At 37.5% G+C, this 19,112-nt stretch overlaps 2 protein-coding genes across 3 annotated transcripts in view; both read right to left on the minus strand.

The window, feature by feature from the left end:
* Positions 1-8,814, minus strand: part of patl2 (PAT1 homolog 2) — a 13,912-nt gene extending 5,098 nt beyond the window's left edge. The window contains exons 1-15 of the mRNA XM_015046720.1: positions 8,683-8,814; positions 8,425-8,578; positions 7,017-7,258; positions 6,866-6,928; positions 5,888-5,941; positions 5,642-5,803; positions 4,744-4,818; positions 3,657-3,805; positions 3,368-3,442; positions 3,173-3,296; positions 2,982-3,099; positions 2,369-2,475; positions 2,239-2,292; positions 961-1,103; positions 731-887 (exon numbers count right to left, since the gene is read on the minus strand). Coding sequence (XP_014902206.1) covers positions 731-887; positions 961-1,103; positions 2,239-2,292; positions 2,369-2,475; positions 2,982-3,099; positions 3,173-3,296; positions 3,368-3,442; positions 3,657-3,805; positions 4,744-4,818; positions 5,642-5,803; positions 5,888-5,941; positions 6,866-6,928; positions 7,017-7,258; positions 8,425-8,578; positions 8,683-8,706 — 1,701 coding nt within the window. The 5' untranslated portion in view covers positions 8,707-8,814. The remainder of the gene's footprint in view (positions 1-730; positions 888-960; positions 1,104-2,238; positions 2,293-2,368; positions 2,476-2,981; positions 3,100-3,172; positions 3,297-3,367; positions 3,443-3,656; positions 3,806-4,743; positions 4,819-5,641; positions 5,804-5,887; positions 5,942-6,865; positions 6,929-7,016; positions 7,259-8,424; positions 8,579-8,682) is intronic.
* An 858-nt stretch (positions 8,815-9,672) lies between these two features.
* The window catches only part of LOC106956116 (transforming growth factor beta-1-induced transcript 1 protein), a 27,661-nt gene continuing 18,221 nt past the window's right edge, over positions 9,673-19,112 (minus strand). Inside the window, exons 2-12 of one of the 2 annotated variants that reach the window (XM_015046721.1) lie at positions 18,537-18,587; positions 17,591-17,739; positions 17,457-17,512; positions 17,057-17,190; positions 16,358-16,436; positions 14,690-14,774; positions 13,667-13,870; positions 13,046-13,219; positions 12,877-12,958; positions 11,907-12,055; positions 9,673-10,797 (exon numbers count right to left, since the gene is read on the minus strand). In XM_015046721.1, coding sequence (XP_014902207.1) covers positions 10,531-10,797; positions 11,907-12,055; positions 12,877-12,958; positions 13,046-13,219; positions 13,667-13,870; positions 14,690-14,774; positions 16,358-16,436; positions 17,057-17,190; positions 17,457-17,512; positions 17,591-17,739; positions 18,537-18,587 — 1,430 coding nt within the window. In that variant the 3' untranslated portion in view covers positions 9,673-10,530. The remainder of the gene's footprint in view (positions 10,798-11,906; positions 12,056-12,876; positions 12,959-13,045; positions 13,220-13,666; positions 13,871-14,689; positions 14,775-16,357; positions 16,437-17,056; positions 17,191-17,456; positions 17,513-17,590; positions 17,740-18,536; positions 18,588-19,112) is intronic. The other variant, XM_015046722.1, reaches the window with a different exon arrangement.

Below are 19,112 nucleotides of genomic sequence, written 5' to 3' on the forward strand. Positions count from 1 at the left end.
CCAAAAAAAAATTTTTTTTAACAAAAACAAAAAAAAAAAAAAAAAAATTTTAAAAAAAAAAAAAAAAAAAAAAAAAAAAAAAAAAAAAAAAAAGCTTGGTCCTCAGGTTATTATATAACCTACAACAGCATAAAAGTTGGGACATTTTTTAGAAAAAAAAGTTTGACATTTCTGCTTTTCAAAAGTTGACAACTTTTAACTTTTGAAATGCAGAAATGTCCAAGTTTCCTCAAGAAATTCCTGAATAAAAATTTTAGTTTTTAAAGGAAATCAGAACCTCAGTTTGTGTGGATCTTTGGAAATAGTTGTACAATTGTTTCAAAGTCCTGCTATTAATATTTATATTAGATAAAACTTAAATGTATCAGAACTTCACAGAATACAACTATTCTGTTAATATTAACACTTTATTCTTATATTGCAACAGTTTTCAGATGATTATTCTTAATGTTAGAACCATTTAAACTGTATAGTAAAATAACTAAAACATCTTAGCACTAATTTCTTTGTTTACTTGAATTCAAAATCCAAATAAATAGAAGCTCCAAAAACAAGATGGACACCTTGAATGTGATGACATCACTAAACTATGGAAACCCAAAGAGTTAAATGGTGAAAAAAAAAAAAAAAAAAATCCAGATTTTCCAAAAATTAAATCTTCATAAATCAAAAATGCAAGGGGAAAAAACCCCAGTAACTCAGACCCCAGTGACCTTTAACCCCGACTCACCTCCTCGGTGTCTCTGCTCATCAGCGTAGGAAGGTTGGAGGCGACGATGTGCAAGATCTTCAGCGCTGAATCGTTCTTCAAGAAGGGCAGCAGACGAGCGAGAAGCTTTTTGCCTTTTGAGACACTCAAGAAAGGAAGAAACTCGTCTCCTGAATCTCTAAAACACAATTTTATAAGTTTATTCAACAAAAAACACATTATTTGCATTGTTGCATTGTTAAAAGACTCACGGAGCATTGTGTTGCTGCAGCTGAGAGTAGATGTGCTCCACTTTCCTCTGAGTTTTTTCCATTAGTCTGATTTCTTCTGCTTCAGACAAAACTGTGGTCTTCATCCTCTCAGTTTCCTCCACCTCCAGCAAAACTATGAACAACTGCAATTAACAAAAAAAGTCAGAGGAATACAAAAACTTAAAAGAAAGAAAATCAGAAGTTTTGCAATTCTCAAATTTTCTACAAAAAAAAAAAATTACAATGGAGAGATTTCCAAGTTTCAAAAGGTGATTTTCTTTCCTTCCACTTTTGCAATTCAATAAATTTTCACATTTCCTCAGCAGTAATTTACTCCAACTACAACAGCCCTAATACGCAGTTAAATACACAACCTGCAGATGTTGTTTCCCCTCTATTTTAAGTCATAAAAACATTTAAGTTGATTTTCCAAGTTTACTATAAAGTTCTGTTCAATTAATCCATTTACCTAAAATACTGGCAAATTCAAGTTTTTTCTAATAAGTTAGAAAATCATTTAAAGGGGACCCATTCTGCAAAAAAAATAAAAAAAATTTTTTTTTTTTTGCATTTTATTTGGGTCTGAACTGTCTCTAAAAACAGACAAAGCTAAAATATATATATATATATATATATATATATATATATATATAATAAATACACGGTTTCTGGTAATAAGTTAATGTCTTTTGGTGTCTGAAAAATTTTACATTTTCCAAAACCTTGCAAATGTAACATGACAAACCAGCAAAGACCAGCCCATTACCTAGCAACCCCAGCAGAGCTCCACCCGTTACCTAGCAACCCCAGGAGAGCTCCAGGACCTTTGGTCAGCTGGTTTTACCAATGTATGCACTGTACAATGGCTGATAGAAAAGACAAGAATTTTGTTTATGACTTACCATCTAGAAACCACTTGCTGCATTGTTGTTGGCTGTACAGGAGGAACCAATTATCTTTTTTACAGGTGTAGGGATGTATGAATGTGCATCTGTTCGCAGCCAGTTTCACTTGGGACTGTAAATGTTGAATTTGGGGGATGTGGCCATCAGCAGTTTGTTTGGATTTAAAGTGACAAGAGGCTCTGGGGACCGTTTTTCTTGTGGCCAATCAAAACTTTTACACCATTTCTGCACTTTAGCTTTTGTTAAGCATGACATTTTTTCCAGGCTCAGGTATGTGTTGCACTTCAGAAATTATAGTTCTTTTTTAATATCTTTCAAGGTTAAAATGATAAAAAAAAAAATTATAAAAAAAAAAGTAAAAACTCAAAGTTACCTTTTCTATTTTGCTGAGAATCTCTAGTCGCTGTTGTCTGGTGTCTTTATGTTCCTTTAAAAAAATAAAAAAAGTTGAACGTCAAGGAAGGCACTATAATATCTTTACTTACAGGAGTTGAACAACAAACCTCAAGAGGGCCGTGAGTTTGGACTGCATGGACCGCACTGATGGCCCGGCGTGGAGAATAACACGTGGAGACAGCGACCTGACCCAAAGAGCCTTCGATGTGGACCACTGAGAGACCACAAAGCTTATAGACACAGGACAACCTGAACACTGGAAAACTAAAATCTTAAGTACTTTTGGTCTATTTTCAAGTGCAAAAATCAGCTCCTACATTTCAAATGAGAAAAACTCGACTTATCAGCAAGATGTAGGAGCTTGTTTAAGTCAATAATACCTTATTATTGATGGGGGAAGGGGGGGAGCAAAACATACTAGTTCTACTGGCAGATTGTGTCAAAATCAACTGGCACTGTGCCGTTACCTAGCAACACCTGCCAAGCCCAGCCTGTCACCTAGCAACCAAATTCTGGTTCCTTAATATTAAATTCCACTTGCAGATTATTTCACTGAACAGGAAAAATGTTCAGTGAAATAATCTGCAACCGACGTAAAATAAACTCCCATTTCTTGTGAGTTAGTTTTGTCTTATATCGAGTGTCCCTACATAACTGGGCCAAAAATATTAGCTGATGTTTGTGTTTTTGCAGTGAAAACGGTTCAACGCCGAAGGGAACCTGGTGTGTAGGCGTCCGTCTTGGTAATGTACGGTGTGGTGAGTTTGGGCGGCTCCTTCTTGCTCCTGATGCCCAGCTCTTCCTCGGCCATCTTGGCTTCTAATCGGCGATAATACTCCTATTACAGAGCGAGAGAGTTGAAAACTCATTCTAAAATGTCATGAAGTTTTCCAAATTGTTAATTTTTCTACCTGGTAATAATAGTCCTCGAGGTACGGATTCTCGCTTTGCAGCTGAATCATCTGCAGGCGAATGATCCACTCCTTTTCTTTGTCCGTCATGAGGTTAGAGTAAGGGTCCCAGCCTTCACATTTTCTTCAGGAAAAACACTCCAAGTTAATCTTTTCAACATTTTATTATAATCTTTTAGTTAGTGTAGCACCAACCTGTGAAACAGACGCTGCTTTTGACTGAGAAGTCGTTTATGTTGAGGATGGAGCTGCGTGACTGGACCGGGGAAACTGATGAACCAGAGAAACAGGACAAACAGACTGATCATCTCTTACGTCGCTACAACTGGGCACTGTGGTGCCACCTGCTGGTTGGTGGACTCCAGATGTTTTACCATGTTGGACAAGCAGGTGGCGCAGATAATTTATGATAAGTATTTTTTCAGTAAAAAACAAAAAAAAAAAACATTCAGATTGGTACATATTTACATAGTATGAAGGTTACCTGAACGGCTGCACCGGGTTGGCTGATGGGCTGTAAAACGGGGACGGTCTGGGAGAGTTGGCACCGAAGCGAAGCTGCATGGTCTTTGGAGTCAGAGGCCGAGGAGTGGAGGGAGAAGAGCGGTTTGGAGGGAACATGAAGCAACCCATCTGGGTCGAAATGACAAAAAAAAAAACAAAGTCAAATAAATGCAGCCAAGTCTGAAATTATTCATAGTCTATGGAAGAAATGGACTTAAAGCAATCTTAATTTTGGCAACAAGTTCCCTGTTGACTGCAAGTCATACATTTTGACCATTCACACCAGCCATGTTTAGTCCAGTTTAACAGAACTCCAGTCCATTTGTCTAGAAAGTTTGTTTCATTTGAGGAACATGTAACCAACCAAAATCTGAGTCTCTGCTTGGTTGAAGTGAACTCTGGTGCGCTTCTGATGTGTGTGAACATCAAGTGGACCAGAGAGGTCCTAAAGCAGGAAGTTGACTACAGCACAGAGCATTCTGGGTAAATACAACCAAAACAGTCGTGCTAGAATAGCGCTAGCAGGAAAAATGGTTCATTATCTTCAACCAAAGAAAAGAGAAATCAACCAACTGCTAAAATCTGAAGCTATTCCATTTTTCACATTTCATGAAAGTTGAGCTCAGCGTCTTCAGAGGTTTTTATGTTATTACCTTCAGTGGTTTTTGTTGCAGCGCCCCCACAGGTGAGGAGGGGAATATTTTTCTCCAAACAGTTTGGTTTGACACAATGCAGTGTGAAACAACTATATATAGTTATAAATTATGCAGATAAGTCTAGATCAGACTAGATGCATTTAAAACAAAAAACTTACAACTTTTCAGCAAGAAATGGGAGCTTGTTTTACATTAATTCCTTAATATTTATGAAAGGCACCAAATCCACTGATTATTTCACCAATATTAAGGAATTTACCTAAAACAAGCTCCTTTATCTTGGTGAAAAGTTACTTTTAAGTTTGTTTTGACTTAAGATGTACCAATTTATTTGCACCAGAAAATATTTGGTAAGATTGTGTTTTTGCAGTGTTGCAGTCCTCTGCTCTAAAGTGATGAGTTTAATAAAACCTGATTCAAGTGTTGCCGTGGCGTCAGCGGTTGCCGTGAGAAGATGGGTGATCTGGGCATCACCGGTGCATGAATCTGAAAAATAAAGTTAAATGTAGATTACAGACAGGGAAAGAAAAACTTTAAATCTGAATATACTGCAATGCAACACTTTTTACATGGATTTCACATTAACCTACACTGGGCAGCTCTGTTGCTTATTTTTAATTATAAATGATTTTGATTATGACATAAAAAATATTAACAGAGCTTCTTTCTGGATTTTCTTTCTCCGACTTCCTCCGGTTGAGACGACATCTGTTGTGAATTAGCACCATGTAAACAAAGTGAACTGAGAGCTTGGTAAAAAAAAAAAAAGTTTTACCTCCTGTTAAATATTCTCCTATTTTTCTTATCATACAGTTTAAACTGTCATATATGAGAGATAATCTGAAAAAAATGAGATCTCCCAGTGCTTACTAGAAACCACCAATCAGAGCCAGGAGGAGGGTCTTAGCTCTGTCAATCTGTCATAGCTAGTTAGCATGGCTAACTAGCTGGTTAGCATGGCTAACTAGCTGGTTAGCATGGTCACAGATGACAGCAGATAAACAGTTTTCCAGTAAACAAGTTGTTTCTCCGCCATAAACACATTTAATAGCAAGCCAAGTTCATGATTGATTGACAGCACTAAGACCCACCTCCTGGCTCTGATTGGTTGCATCTGGTAAGGGAGGAGAGCGATCGCTTCACAGATCGTTTTATATTATGCCATCAGAGTGACAGTTTTAACAAGTGTCTAAAAACATTTATAAAGGTTACTGCAGCTTTAACTTATTTCAGAGTCATATTCACCCATTTTAAAACTACCTCCAAGTGTCAGCCATGAAAATATTCTAGTTAAATCAGGATAATCTACCCGAGCGGGCCCTCGTTGGCCAAACACCCTCCTGGAGTACGATCCTCTGGGTTCTCCTCTCTGGACTCCGTAGGAAGAGACGGGACACAGTAGATCCAGGAAGTCAGCGTTCACATGCTGACCCCGCCCTCTGTGACCGATCACACACACTATGGCGCTGTCCTACAGATTTAAACCCCAAAACACAAGGATTTAAGCCGTCTGCAATTGTTATTTGTTGTATTGAGGGATCGTTTCCCTCCGAACCTGGAGTATCGATCCAGAAACTCTACGGTTTTTCCAGTAAGGAGGCGTCATCCTCTAGAAAAGAGACATTTGGTTACCATCAGCTGCTTCAGAAAAACAAAATCTTAAGCATTTTTGGTCTGGTTTCAAGCTCAAATATCCTAGTACACTTGGAATAAGACGAAGCTGACTTATAATTAACTTTCCAGCTAAATATAGGGGCTTGATTTCCATTTTAACAAGACATTTCCTCATATTATAAGCAAACTAGTAATTTTTAAATCAATGTTAAGTATAACTGCACAAATAATATACATTGCATGTACTGCACAGGATTCTGGGTGATGTAGGCAGAGGAAAGGCTGCTCAAAAAAGTCAAATATTTGCTAGAAAAAAGTCACGTTTTGTAATTAATCTCAAATTGGTGGAAAATCAAACTTCCAAGTTTTCTTTAAAATTTCTGAGATTAATCTCAAAATTTGAGATTTTTTTTTAGCACATTTGTCACCGTTAACATTTTCTAGATTAGTCTCAGAATTCCAAAAAGTGGAAATTTGAGTTTTTAAAAGTAAAAATTTGCTAGAAAAACCTCAAAATTAGAATTTTTTTTTTTTAAAATTTGAGATTTCAGAAATTTACTAAGTGAAAAAATTTTGACTTTTGGAAATGCAAGCTTTTTCTAGAAAATTTGAGATTATTCGCAAAATTCCATAAATTTATGGTAGAAATTTACTCTCCTATTTACAATGGCAGTTGTACATGTCAAACAACATTTGAAAAATTATTTTAACTTTTTATAATGACTGAAATAGACTAGACTTTGGTTAAAGTTTTTGCTTTTTCCTGGTTTCCTGAAGCCCACCTAGCGCCATCTGGTGGCTCCACTTTGAAAAACACTTTACCAAGATATTTTCAGTAGAAACTAAACCAAAAATACTTGGTAAAATTATGTTCCTGCAGCGTTCAAATAAAGGAAGTTGAAGTCCAGCGCTCCCTTACGTCATCCACAGAGGTACTCCTGGACACGGCGTGCCCACAGTCCACTATGGCGCTGTCCAGACTCTGAAACAGTAAAAACAAGCCGATAATCAGATCAATACGTCGATATGTGATCAAAACAATGTGATCTCAGAGCAGCCATCTTGGTCACCATGAGGCTCGGTCGTCCCTCCACTATCCTCATCACGGCCGGGTCTTCAAACATCTGGCCCCTGCCCAGGCCTCCCCTCCACCTCGACCTCTGACCTCGCTGCCACGGGGCAACCCGGGCCGGATGCAGCGGCTTCTGTCTGGGGGGAGACGGAGGTTTGGGCTCCGGCTGCAGCGATGGCGGCTCCTCAAAGGAAATGGCGCCATCAGCTAACGGCTCCGTCGTCCCATGTGGGTCGAGATCTAAATTAAAACAATTTACATTTATCCTGCAGATAATAGATTCTGTTTTTGGACATTGGCCTGCGCTACAAAAAACAAATCTTAGTCTAATTTATAGTGCAAATGTTTTAGTTTCAAATGAATATTTACTCAATGTGGACGAAAAAGAACTTGTTGCACTTTAAATGTAGATTATTTAATCAAATATGCAAGTTAGTTAAAACGTTAAAGTAGATATGCAGAGGCGACTGGAGCACCCAAGTAAGAGTAATGACATTTTTAACTCGAGTAAGAAAGTACGGGAGTAAGAAAATGTTACTTATGTACTGAGTAACAGACCAAAATGTAATTTAATATTTAAAAAAAGAAAAATATGTCAGATGGACCAAAATATAAAGGGTTATGTGGAAATGTTGGCATTAAAAAACCCAAAAGGAAATTCATAAATGGTTAAAAAAAATTCTGGCAAAACAAATTTTTTCAAATCAATTTTCTTTCACATTAAAACGTCTGAAGCACAGATGTGCATCTGTGATCATGAAGTTTTATTTAAAACATTGTTTTTCATTCAGTGAAGTTACTCACAGTGGGGAGTATCCAACTACAGCAAGTTGGAGCCATTGCAGATTTAAAAATAATTATAAATTCTGCAAAATTAACTCAAATCAAATTTCTAGTAGAAAAAATTTTTTAGATCTGCAAAATTTTCTAGAGCATGGACAAGTTTCAAAAAGTCAATTTTTCAAACTCAAAATTTCCAAGAGACAAAAAATGTAAAACTTTACAGAGTCAGAAAAGTTCCATGTTTTTCCAGAAAATGCCAGTTATTTCCTAGCATGCTCAGAAATGTCCAGGAATTTGTTTCCTAAAAAATTTCTGTGATTAAAAATTTCTGTTTTTTGGCAGAAATGTACTTTTACTATAATTTTTTACAGTTTCTCTAATGCTCCATTGAAATATCCAGACAATTTACTCATGGGTGTCAATACTTGATATCAGTCAAGTAAGAGTAAAACCTAGTAAGCAGTGAAGCACATTCTAAGGTAAATATTTGCCAAAAATTTACTCAAATTACTACCCATTCTACAAACTCTTGTTTTTCCAAATGCAGTAAATAAATCTGAAATACTGAGAAGTTTCATATTCACCTTTTTCTGATTAAATGCAGGAGTTTCAGATGGACTCACCCATCCCAAATGTCTCCTCATTGAAGACATTTATGTCCTCGTCCTCCTCGGTCATGGCCTGCAGCAGCTCGCAGTCCATCCCCGCATCATCCTCTGCGTCACTCCACGCATCTCCATCCTCAGGCCACTGAGCTTCATCCACTTTATCAGACTCCTTAAAGAAAACAAACCGCGGAAGTCTGAGCTGGTTCTGATCCGAACAGAACTACCTGTGTGCGTTGTTTACACATTTTAAACAGTGAAATGACATCGACCTACCTGTTGTTGTTCCGAATCACTCATTATGTTTGTAGAAACTGTTGAATCCGAAAAGTTCAAAGCGCTTTCCCATCCAACATCACCTGCTTTTTTTCTGTTCGGACACCAGGAGACGCTGATTAACCTCTAAATGAACACACCTGTGAGGCGCAGAGGCGTGGACACGTCATCACGCAGCTGTCGCCTCACCTGTACTGTTGGCAAAGTGTTTTATCTGGCTCTGAATAATATTCAGGATTTTTGTACATTTCTTCTTAAACCTTTATGAATAAAATTAATGAGTTATTAGGCGCTACTTTTACAAAGTGAGGAAACACCGATCTCTGCTGGTCAAAACCATCATTTTCTGAACTCTGTTAACTACGTAGCTGCTTCAGATATATTTCGTAGTAACTTTGCTGCATGTATTTATACTGATACTTTATGTGTATTTATTTTAACTTGCAACACAAGTTAGCTCAATATGTACATTTCAAATGTAAATGAACTCTGTCCATGTTTATAAAGCACCAGTATTGTTATTTTTAAAATGCTAGCTTTAGCTAATATTTTGTGTTTTACTGCAACAACTGCACACTTTTTTCTTCTGCTATTCTGTTCGGTCATTTTTGTATTTTTAGTCATTATGCTGTGTGTGTGTGTTTTTATTTTTATTTTAAATATCTTAATAAATCTTGCATTTATTCAAGGCTCTTAAGTGTCTGCAGCTCTATTTATATTTTATTTAGCTACAAATCGTTAGCTTAATAGCATAACTGCCTAACGAAATGCAAATACTTTTTGTTTTGTAAATATTGCTGATCCATATCCCGGGGTTTTCATTCTGGTTTATACTCAAAACAAACAAAATATTAAAAAATATATATTTATTTGTTGACTGTAGCAACTATGGAGAACCATAATGAGACTTTTTCTTTTGTCTATAAATGGGCACACATGGAGTGAACCGACAATTCATCCAATATAAAACAATAAAGAAGAAACACAAAACATCATAAAAACTTCTTTTATTTCTAGAAACGCGTCTGACATTTTGCATAGGGAAATAAGTGAACGATACCTGACTTTAAAAATAAGGTAGTTTACGTAAACATATTTAGCAATCAGCAAACAATACATAAATGCAAATGCAGTGAAGTGTGTACTTGAGGCAATAAAAAGCAAATATATTATAAGGAATTTTCTTTCATAACATTTAACCTCGTAGACTGAAACAATACATTTAATTTGCTTCTTTCCTTCCTTTGGCAAAAAAAGCTAAAATTTTATGGGTGAGAGAAACTTTGTCGTCAATTTACTTCATGTTTCTTCTCAATCTCATTTTCTAAAAAACAAATTATGTGCTGTGTTGGTTGACTCAACTCCATCCTCACTGCTGCACTAAATAACCGAGATACGATGTAGAAGAACCATCTGCTTTTATTCAAGGATTCAGAGGATGAGAGAAGTACAGAAGAAGATTAGGGCCACCGGAAAAAAAAATGTAATTCTGACTTTTTTTCCTCTCTCTTTTTTCCATACACAGGATGACAAAAAATATAATTTTGGGAGAAATAGATAGTAAACTGAAATTAAAGTCAGAATTCCGAAATTAGTGTCAAAATTCTATTAATATCAAAATTCTGAAATTAATATCTAAATTCTGAAATTAGTCAGAATTCTGAAAATAACATCAGAATTATGATGTCAAAGTCAGAATTCTATTATTGGGAGAATTCTGAGATTTAAGTCATAATTTTGAAATTAATGTCAGAATTCTGAGAAGAAAAAAAAATCAGAATTTTATACTTTTTTTTGTTGGTGGCCCTAAGAGTCTCCCGTAGAGCCGGTCCGTGGAGCGGTGGGTGTCTAACCGAAGAGCTTGATGAAGCAGGGGTGGCAGTAGGGCTTGTTCTCCTGCTCCTTGAAGCAGCCCTTGCTCAGCGGCTTCATGCAGAACTGGCACACCAGGTGGTGCGGGTGGAACTTGGCGCCCATGGCGGTGACGCAGCGGCCCAGGATGGGCTGCTGGCAGGCCTGGCACATGCTGCCGCGGGACTGGTGGTAGTGGGCCTCGCACAGCGGCTTGCCCTCGTGCTCGAAGAAGCTGCCGTTGACGAAGGGGCTGTAGCACTCCTGGAAGCAGGCAGCGCGGAGACAATTAATCGTGATTAATCTAATTTGGCAATCGAATAATCGGTAACTGGAGATTGATCTCAAAATTTCTTTTGAATTCTGCACCTAAAAATTAACCAAAGACTGAAAGAATTAAAAGTACTACTATAACTAACAGACACTAAACAATATTAAGCAAATAAAAACTAGCAAAAACACTCTTAAAAACGAATTAAAACTGACTGAATTAGACAGATAAAAAGTCACAAATAAAACTAACTTACAATGAAAAACCCATGTATACACACTAAAAAAAGAGTAGCACTCAAGTGAAAACTGTACAAAAAATATATACATAGATTACAGTTGGTTTGGTTGCTAGGTAACGGGTTGGGCCTCGGTGGGGTTGCTAGGTAACGGCGAAATTCCCATGGGACGTAACTTAGCAATCAGGAGAGTTTTGAAATAAGAATTCCTTAATATTGATGAAAAAGTACTAATTCTACTAGCATTATTTTACTTATAACAGGCCAAAATTACTATGTTATAAGTGAAATAAAAAAAAATATATTTCATAGAGTTAGAATCCTAGTATTTTGGATTAAAATTAAACAAAAATATTCCTGATTTTCCATGTGTGCTCATGGCTGCTCTGTGTTTATCAGTCTGCGCTAAACAGACTGATAAGCATGGTCTGTTTATTGGTCTGTTTCTAAATAATTCTACAAAAATCACCTCAAAACTCAATAACTAATTAAAATATATCATAATAATCTCCAAAAAAATAAAATTAGTGTATCCTAACTTTAACTGTTAATAAAGTTATGTAGTTTAAGGTGATTACACAATTTTCAGGACATTTTGCAGATTTTTAGTGCAAACTTTAAATTAATTCTTTAAAAATCAATTAACTGATTTGGGGAAAACAGCAAAAAACAAAAGGACAAATCAATAACCTAATTATTATTGACAATTAAAAGGGTTTAAATAAGAAAATAAATTGGATTGGTCCAAACTAAAAGCTTATTGTTGTTTTAGATTGTTTTTTTTATTTATTATTATTTCAGGTCATATGGAGGGTTTTTATCAGTGGTCCACTGCTGATTAAATGATTAAATGACAAAACTCACCCGACACACGAAGCACTGCGGATGCCAGAGAGAGTTCAGAGCTGAAATGTAGTTTTCCAGAATCGGCTCGCTGCAGCCCTGACAGCGGGAGGCAAACAGGGTCAGGAAGCACTGCTGACAGTACTGCTGGCCGTCACGGTCATGGAAACCTGCAGGAGGAAACCACAGAATTACAACAACTCCACCCAAAAGGAAAAAAAGGTTAAATACAGCTGAGAAAAACAGTGCACCCTCTTTAAACCACCTTTCATTGTTGCAAAATATAACCCAATTTACTTATCTATTTCTTAATAAAGAGAAAAAGGTATGCTGTAGCCCACGGTTTTCAAAAGAGGGCCATGAGCGCATGATTTTTTAAAATAATAAAATCTAAACTATATTTCAATAATAATAATTATGAAATATAAGTTAAAAATTTACTGAAATATTTGGATGCCAGTCAAATATATCAATCTACTTTGCTCCTCAAGCTAGCATAGCACAGCTAACTAAAACCAGTAGGTATGAGGTAGCATTTATGCTAAAAGAATAGCGGATAAAAGTGAGATAAACATTCTAAATGTTTTTTATTTACATGTTTTGTGTTTGCCTGTTTGCAAAAGTGCTGTAGCCTTTTCTGGGGGAAACCTTGACTATAACAACACTGATTCAAATCGATTAATATTATCCACCTGGACTTCTTTCAGTGTTGTAGTTTGGCGGCCATCCAGCGGAGGGCGCCAACGGTCTTGCCTAAGCAAAGCCGTTTCAGAATTAAAGATGGCGGCCATTCCAAAATAGGAAAGAGAAACGGCCCAGACAGAGTCCGGTATGTAATGCAACATCCACTTTAACAGGAGGTCTACTTTTAATTCTTTTAGTCCACAAAGTCTGAAATTTAGCTAAAAACCTCAGAAATGTTTAAGATTTTCTCTTAAACTGTTTCTAATAAGTTTTTTTCTTGTTTCATGTCGCTTCATTCTCCGGTTACCTTCGTCTCCAAATGTGCGGCTGCACTTGACGCAGCAGAAACACTCCGGATGCCAGTTCTTGTCCAGAGCAGTGACCATTTTCTAAGCACACAAAGAAACAAAGGTGAGGGAAACAGCTGTAGCTAACCGTAATAGATTTGGTTTTATTAACGTGGTTCTATGTCTCACGTTCAGTATCGGTTTGCTGCAGTTAGCGCAGTGCGGGGAGAAGAGCGTGAAGTAGTCCGACTCGCAATATGGCCGCCCGTCCTTCTCGAAGAAGTTGCGACTGCCCAGCTCCGTCTCGCACTCTGTGCATACGAAGTGCTCCGGGTGCCACACCTTCCCGAGCGCCGTCACCACCTGTTGCACACGGACAGTCGGCTTTACTGCTGCTAATGTGATAGTGAAAGTAATCTACTAACGAGTTTAAAGTTAAGCTGATTAACTGATAAGCGGACATTTTCTTTGAAGTTGTTTCTCCGTCATGCAACGCGGCTGAAAAAAATCCTTATTAAGGAGAAACTCAAGGACCTTGTTGAGTTTTTATTTTAAAACAGAACCACAGAGTGAATTTTTCACCCCACACCAAACTCTGTTTGGAGCCGCCATCTTGTGTCAACTGGCTGTGCTTAATCACGACCAGCGGCGCCCTCTGCTGGTTGGCCCAAGCTACAACACAAAACTTTAACTGACGTCATTAATCGACTGGGACTCATTTTAATCTAATAAACCCTTTCAGTTCATTAATTGTTTGCATCCCCTGTGGTGATTCACATGGCAACAGGAAAGGGCGATGAAGCGGCTCACCTGTCCTACGACTGGTTTTTGGCAGGCTGAGCAGTTTCCCTTGGAGGACGTCTGAACTCCTTGTCGGCTCAGGTCTGATTGGAGGAGTCCCAGCATGCTGTCCAGTGAGCCTCCAGGTGTGGCCTGGGTTGGAGCGGCGGACTGCTGTGGCGGGGTGGCGGGCCGCTGCGGCGCGGTGACCACTTGGCTGACAGGCGGAGTTGGCTGGTAGAAGACAAACAACGGCCGTCTTTAAAAGACTTTACCTTACATTTTCAGCTGCTGTGGTTCGCTTTTGCCCTGTGTCATACAATCCAAACTCTTTTATAAACCTATTCCCCTTCTCACCTGTGGTGGCGCTGTGCCAGAACAGACTGAAGGGAATGACACGAAAACCTCAGAACAAGACACTGAACGTAACTTTCTTCTTCCCGAAATGTAACCAAAAATGGAGCAGCGTCAGATTTTAGCGGTTGTAGGATTTCCTTCTTCTCTTTGGTAAAAGATAACGAGTCATTTTTCCTGCAAGCACGAAACTCACACGTTTGTTTTGGTTATATTTACCCAGAATGCCCTGCGCTGCAGTCCACTTCCTGATTTTGTAGCGGTCTCCGGTCCGCATGGCGTTCACATATGCATTCAAACCGCACCAGAGTTCATTTTTTGCTTGATCATTCATTCAGATCTCCCCAAACAAACCAGACTTCTAGACAAACAACTACAGTTTGATTAAAGCAAACTGGTGTGAATTCACCCATAAGTCTGGTCTGTGAAGCTGAACTCTGACCTCAGACTGAAGGAGACACTTAAACAGATCGTTAACCTTCATCCTCTGAAGACCACGGATGTTTGGAAAATGCAGGAATCTTCCTGTAAACATCTGGGCTTTGTTTATATCCCACAGCTGCATCCAAAACAGTTTTAAAATGATGCAAATAAGTTCCATCTAAAAAGGAACATCTACCAGCTATCTATCTACTGTTTCAGCTAAAAACAGTTTTAGTTTTCTAACTTCCTTCATGTTCTCTGAAGTAAGTAACTTACCGTTGTCTGGACTCTGAAGTCAGACAGTGAAGCCATCAGTTTGTCCAACTCCATGGTGGCTGAAGTCGCTGAAGGCTTAGAAGAGCTGGAACAAAAAGACAAATCATCAAGTTAGGTCGGGTCTAGAAGAGCCTGAGGATTACGGTTTCTCTACATGCAGCTTCTGCAGGACAAATTCAAACATCGAACAGAAGGCAGAGGTGATGCAGGCTACAACACAGTAGATAAAAATTAAAATCTGTAAATTTCTCCCCAAAAATCTTTAAATGTTTTAGATAAACCTCCAGAAATTTTCTAGAAAAAACAGGAAATTTCTGAGTTTGTAATGCCAAAAGTCAAACATTTGGAAAGGTTTTTGTTTTAGAAAATTTCTGACAAACTCAAAATTTTAGATTATTTTTTCTAGCAAAATATAAACTTTTGAGGACCCAGATATTTTCAGGATTTTTTTTCTACATTTTTTCTGCTACTTTTTTCCTAGAAAATTCCTGAGGTTAAACTAAATATTTTTGGATTTTTGTCTGGCAAATTTTTGACTTATGTCCTCTTTTTTTCTATATAATTTCTGATATTAATCTCAAAATTTATGTTTTTCTAGCAAATTTTTTGACTTTTGGAACTCAAGATTTTATTTTTTCTAGAAAAAATTTTTTTTGTAGAAAAAAAGATTTTATTTTTCTACATCAGTTTGAAAAATAAAAGACTTTGAAAATAAAGACTTTATTTTCAAAGTCTTTCCAACTTTGAAAATAAAGCTTAGAAAACGTTTATTGGATAAGGATAGTGGTGTTGCGTCTGTGTTTCCTGATCTGAAAAAAGCTTTTGACACTTTAAAACAAAATATTTTACATATTATTACCAGTTTACCTTCTTCCATTATCACCCGGTGTTTCCCTAGGCTCCATTCAGGGACTGCTGTTATTTTCTCTATCCATAAATGACCTCCATTCAGTTCGTCCTGATGTATTTATTCAAATGTACGCAGATGATGCTGTCATTTATACCCTAAGACAAATGATTCAAGCCAATGAGCGTACGCAGTCTGTGGCTAATGAATCGGATTGGTTAAAACTCAATGTAAACAAAACTGTTGGAATGTTTTTCTCCAAATCAAAACTTCCAAATTATGAAGCAGAAATTTATCTGGCTGGAGAAAAAACTACAACTTGGGAACAAATTTAAATGTCTTTCTATCATAAAGGACTCAAAACTTACTTTAAATCTCAAATTATAAAAAGTTTGTATTTGAGTTAAATTTTGCATTTCAAATTTTAGTTTCGTAAAAACTACATTCATCACTCCAGGCTTCTAAAATGTTTATGCATGTATTTTATCACATCAAAACAACATTTTAGTGTGATAATAAAGTTAAAGTTTGTGAAGCTATTTGTGTATTAAATATGCCGTGCTTATGCAGTTATAAATTAATTTGTAATTCAGCACATTTTTGTTTGTATTTTTTAAAAGATAAACCTCCTAAGTAATTTCGTTACCATCTTTCTATATTGGATCGAATAGACTGGTACTGGAAAGAAGTGGATTGATGCATTTCTATTGAAAAAGGTTTTAAAAAGTTGTCAGTTTGTCTTACTGAAAGCTGTAGATACCCTGGTTTGATGATCATGGTACAAATTTAAAAATAATATATATACATTCATTAAATGAGACCTGGAGGAGGTTGAGGTCTTATCCTTGATCTTGTCCCTCTCATCTTTCTTAGAAGCAGGAAACTGGGCCAAGATCTCATCTGCAGACAAAATTACACCAAGTTAAAGTCTAAACCCGTTGCAGAGTAACATCACGCGCTCTAGAGCCCACCGCCATCATCTCTCTGCTGGGGGGCGAAAAGCTGCTGGCTGACCATGACTACCTCTGGGTTTAGCTGCTAAATTGTCAATATAACGTGCTAAATCTTAAATGTATGCCTGATATATAAAAGAAAAAGGAATGCAGTGCTTTGTTACTAATTGTCAACACTACAACTAGATAACAAGGTCAGGAAAAAGTTTAAGAAAAAGAGGGAAGTAGCTCAGTTATGCTAGCTTGACTTTGATAATCTTAACATGTAGATGTGCTGTGGAATTATGTGTCCTTTGGTTCAGTTACAAAATAAAAAAGGCAACCTAAACACAACCAGCTGTAGCGCACTGCACTAAACTAATAATTCCTACATCTCCAGGTTTAATTTTGTTGACGGGATTGTTCTACTGCAGCAGCGTAGCTTTTGATGGCAAGTAAAAGGATCGTCTTTTTGCCCTCCAGCGTTGTGTGCACGCATACATTTCCAGACTTAAACAATAACTTGCAAAGGGTCCGTATCTGAACAGCTGAGACTTGAGGTAAACCCATGGAAATGCACTCACAGACCTGTGATGTTAAACTGGGTGGCGTTGAGCTCCTGCAGCAGGTGATCCAGCTCATTCAGACCGCCGCCCAGCAGCGAGGAGGAGAAAGCAGGCGGAGGGTCTGCAGAGCGCGGAGAGCGCGGTTTGCACACGGTGCTGCAGGGCACAGGAGACATGACAGTACAGCTCTGAGTGAGTTATTCTTTCAGTAAATGGCCTTTTTTATCTGTGTGTTCCAGTTAACAATTAATCAATTACAAAATCAGTTGACAATTATTTCAATAATCGATTAATCACGATTAATCGATTCAGCCCTGATTTTTTCTTGATTAAAATCAATCCGTCCTGAATCCCCAGTGTTATTGTTGTGTGTTGATTTATAATCAGAGGTGAGATTCTTGTCCACTGCAGACCGGACCCACCTGTATAATTTGTCCGGGTTGGAGTTGGTTGAAGACTTCATTGCTGCAGAAACAGTCTGAGAGACAAAACGGATGGTAAGTGAAGGTGAGGAAATTACACAATATGACATGAAAATAAATCTCTGAGTGCCGACCTGCTGCGGCGTGTAGGCGGGCGGCGGCGGTCGAGCCTGCGCCGAGTCATGGGAGTTGGCATCGGAGTTCTGTGGAGGGTCAGAGGTCAGCAAGACGGGACACCGAGGAAGAGGAGAGCTGGTGTTCTCCAAGTCTGCAAGAAGGGCATCTGGAAGGAAGGAGGAGGGCATGCAAATGTTAATTTCTAGGGAAAAAATCTAATTTTGAGAGTTTCAAACAGCAAAAATATTTTTTCTCAAAAATTTGTTTTTCTTCTCACAAATTTTTAACACTTGAAACTTTTAGATTTTCAAGTTTTGTTCTCAAAACTTTTCTGACTTAATCTCAAGATTTCTGTTTTATTTTTCTAAGAAATTTTTGACTTTTCAAACTCAGAAATTTAGTTTTTTCCAAAAATTTCTTAAATGAATCTTCCAATTTGAGTGTTTTTCTAGCATATTTTTGACTTTTTAATATCTAAAGTCTGAAAATTTCTGAGATTACTCTTACAATTTCCAGTGAATTTTTCAAACTCAGAAATTTCCAAGATTGTCTAGAGCATTTCTGATTAATCTCAAATTTTCTAATTTTTTTCTAGTTTATTTTTGTTTTTTGAAAATAAAGAAAAACATAATTTTTTTTCTTTTAAAAAATTATCTGAGATTACTCTAAAAGTTTCCAGCAAATTTCTGACTTTTCAAACTTGAACATTCCTACATTTTTTTCTCAAAAGGTTCTTAAATTTATTCTAAAAACTTTGGTGGAAATTTCCTTTCTTTTCAATCTACAGGTCCCTAATATGTCATCATAACATATTGCCCTAACTTACTGTCTAAGATCATAATTCTATATTCTGGATAATTTTTGATGGTGCTCAGAGTGGAAAGAAAAGACATGCAACATTAAATGTGAATAAAAATATGCAAAAGCACGGTGCAACACGAACATGCACAGACAGTTACGTACCAAACACAACAATACGAGGACTGAGAGGGTAGCAAGGCGGCTCAGACAGTCCTGAGGAGAGACAGACAGCCAGCGTGACCAAAACAGCAGCAGAAAGTCAGAGCAAACACAACACACAGCTCAATCCTCAGAGATAAGTCAGCTGCAGGACAGGACAGTCTCGTAGCTCAGGCGGGAATCCGTCTTCATGCTGACATTACTGGGACAGACGTTCATATCTGAGGCATGCCAGGGTGCAGAGGAAGCAGGGGAGGAAGAGTGCTTGGCTGCTGATATCCAAGCAGCAGCCAGCCGCCCCCACACTCCCAGAAACAAAGCTAGTTAGCTAGCTGTCACCTAATATGCTTCTTCCAACAGATTGGAATAGGTTTATGACAAAACAAAACTTGTTCATGACATTTTCAGTATGCTCAGTCTAGTTTGAGCTACTTTCATGATGTAGCTCAAAGCAGACTACGCCTCCACATTTGGTCCGGCCCCCTGAACAATACCAGAGAGCATTCAGATTTGTTTTTTCATTTATTGTACATGCCGACATTCCGATTTATATGTGGATTTTTCTTCAACCACCAGGGG

This window comes from Poecilia latipinna, unplaced genomic scaffold, assembly GCF_001443285.1.
Source record: "Poecilia latipinna isolate Pla-1442-1.1 unplaced genomic scaffold, P_latipinna-1.0 Scaffold790, whole genome shotgun sequence".
Lineage (NCBI taxonomy): Eukaryota > Metazoa > Chordata > Actinopteri > Cyprinodontiformes > Poeciliidae > Poecilia > Poecilia latipinna.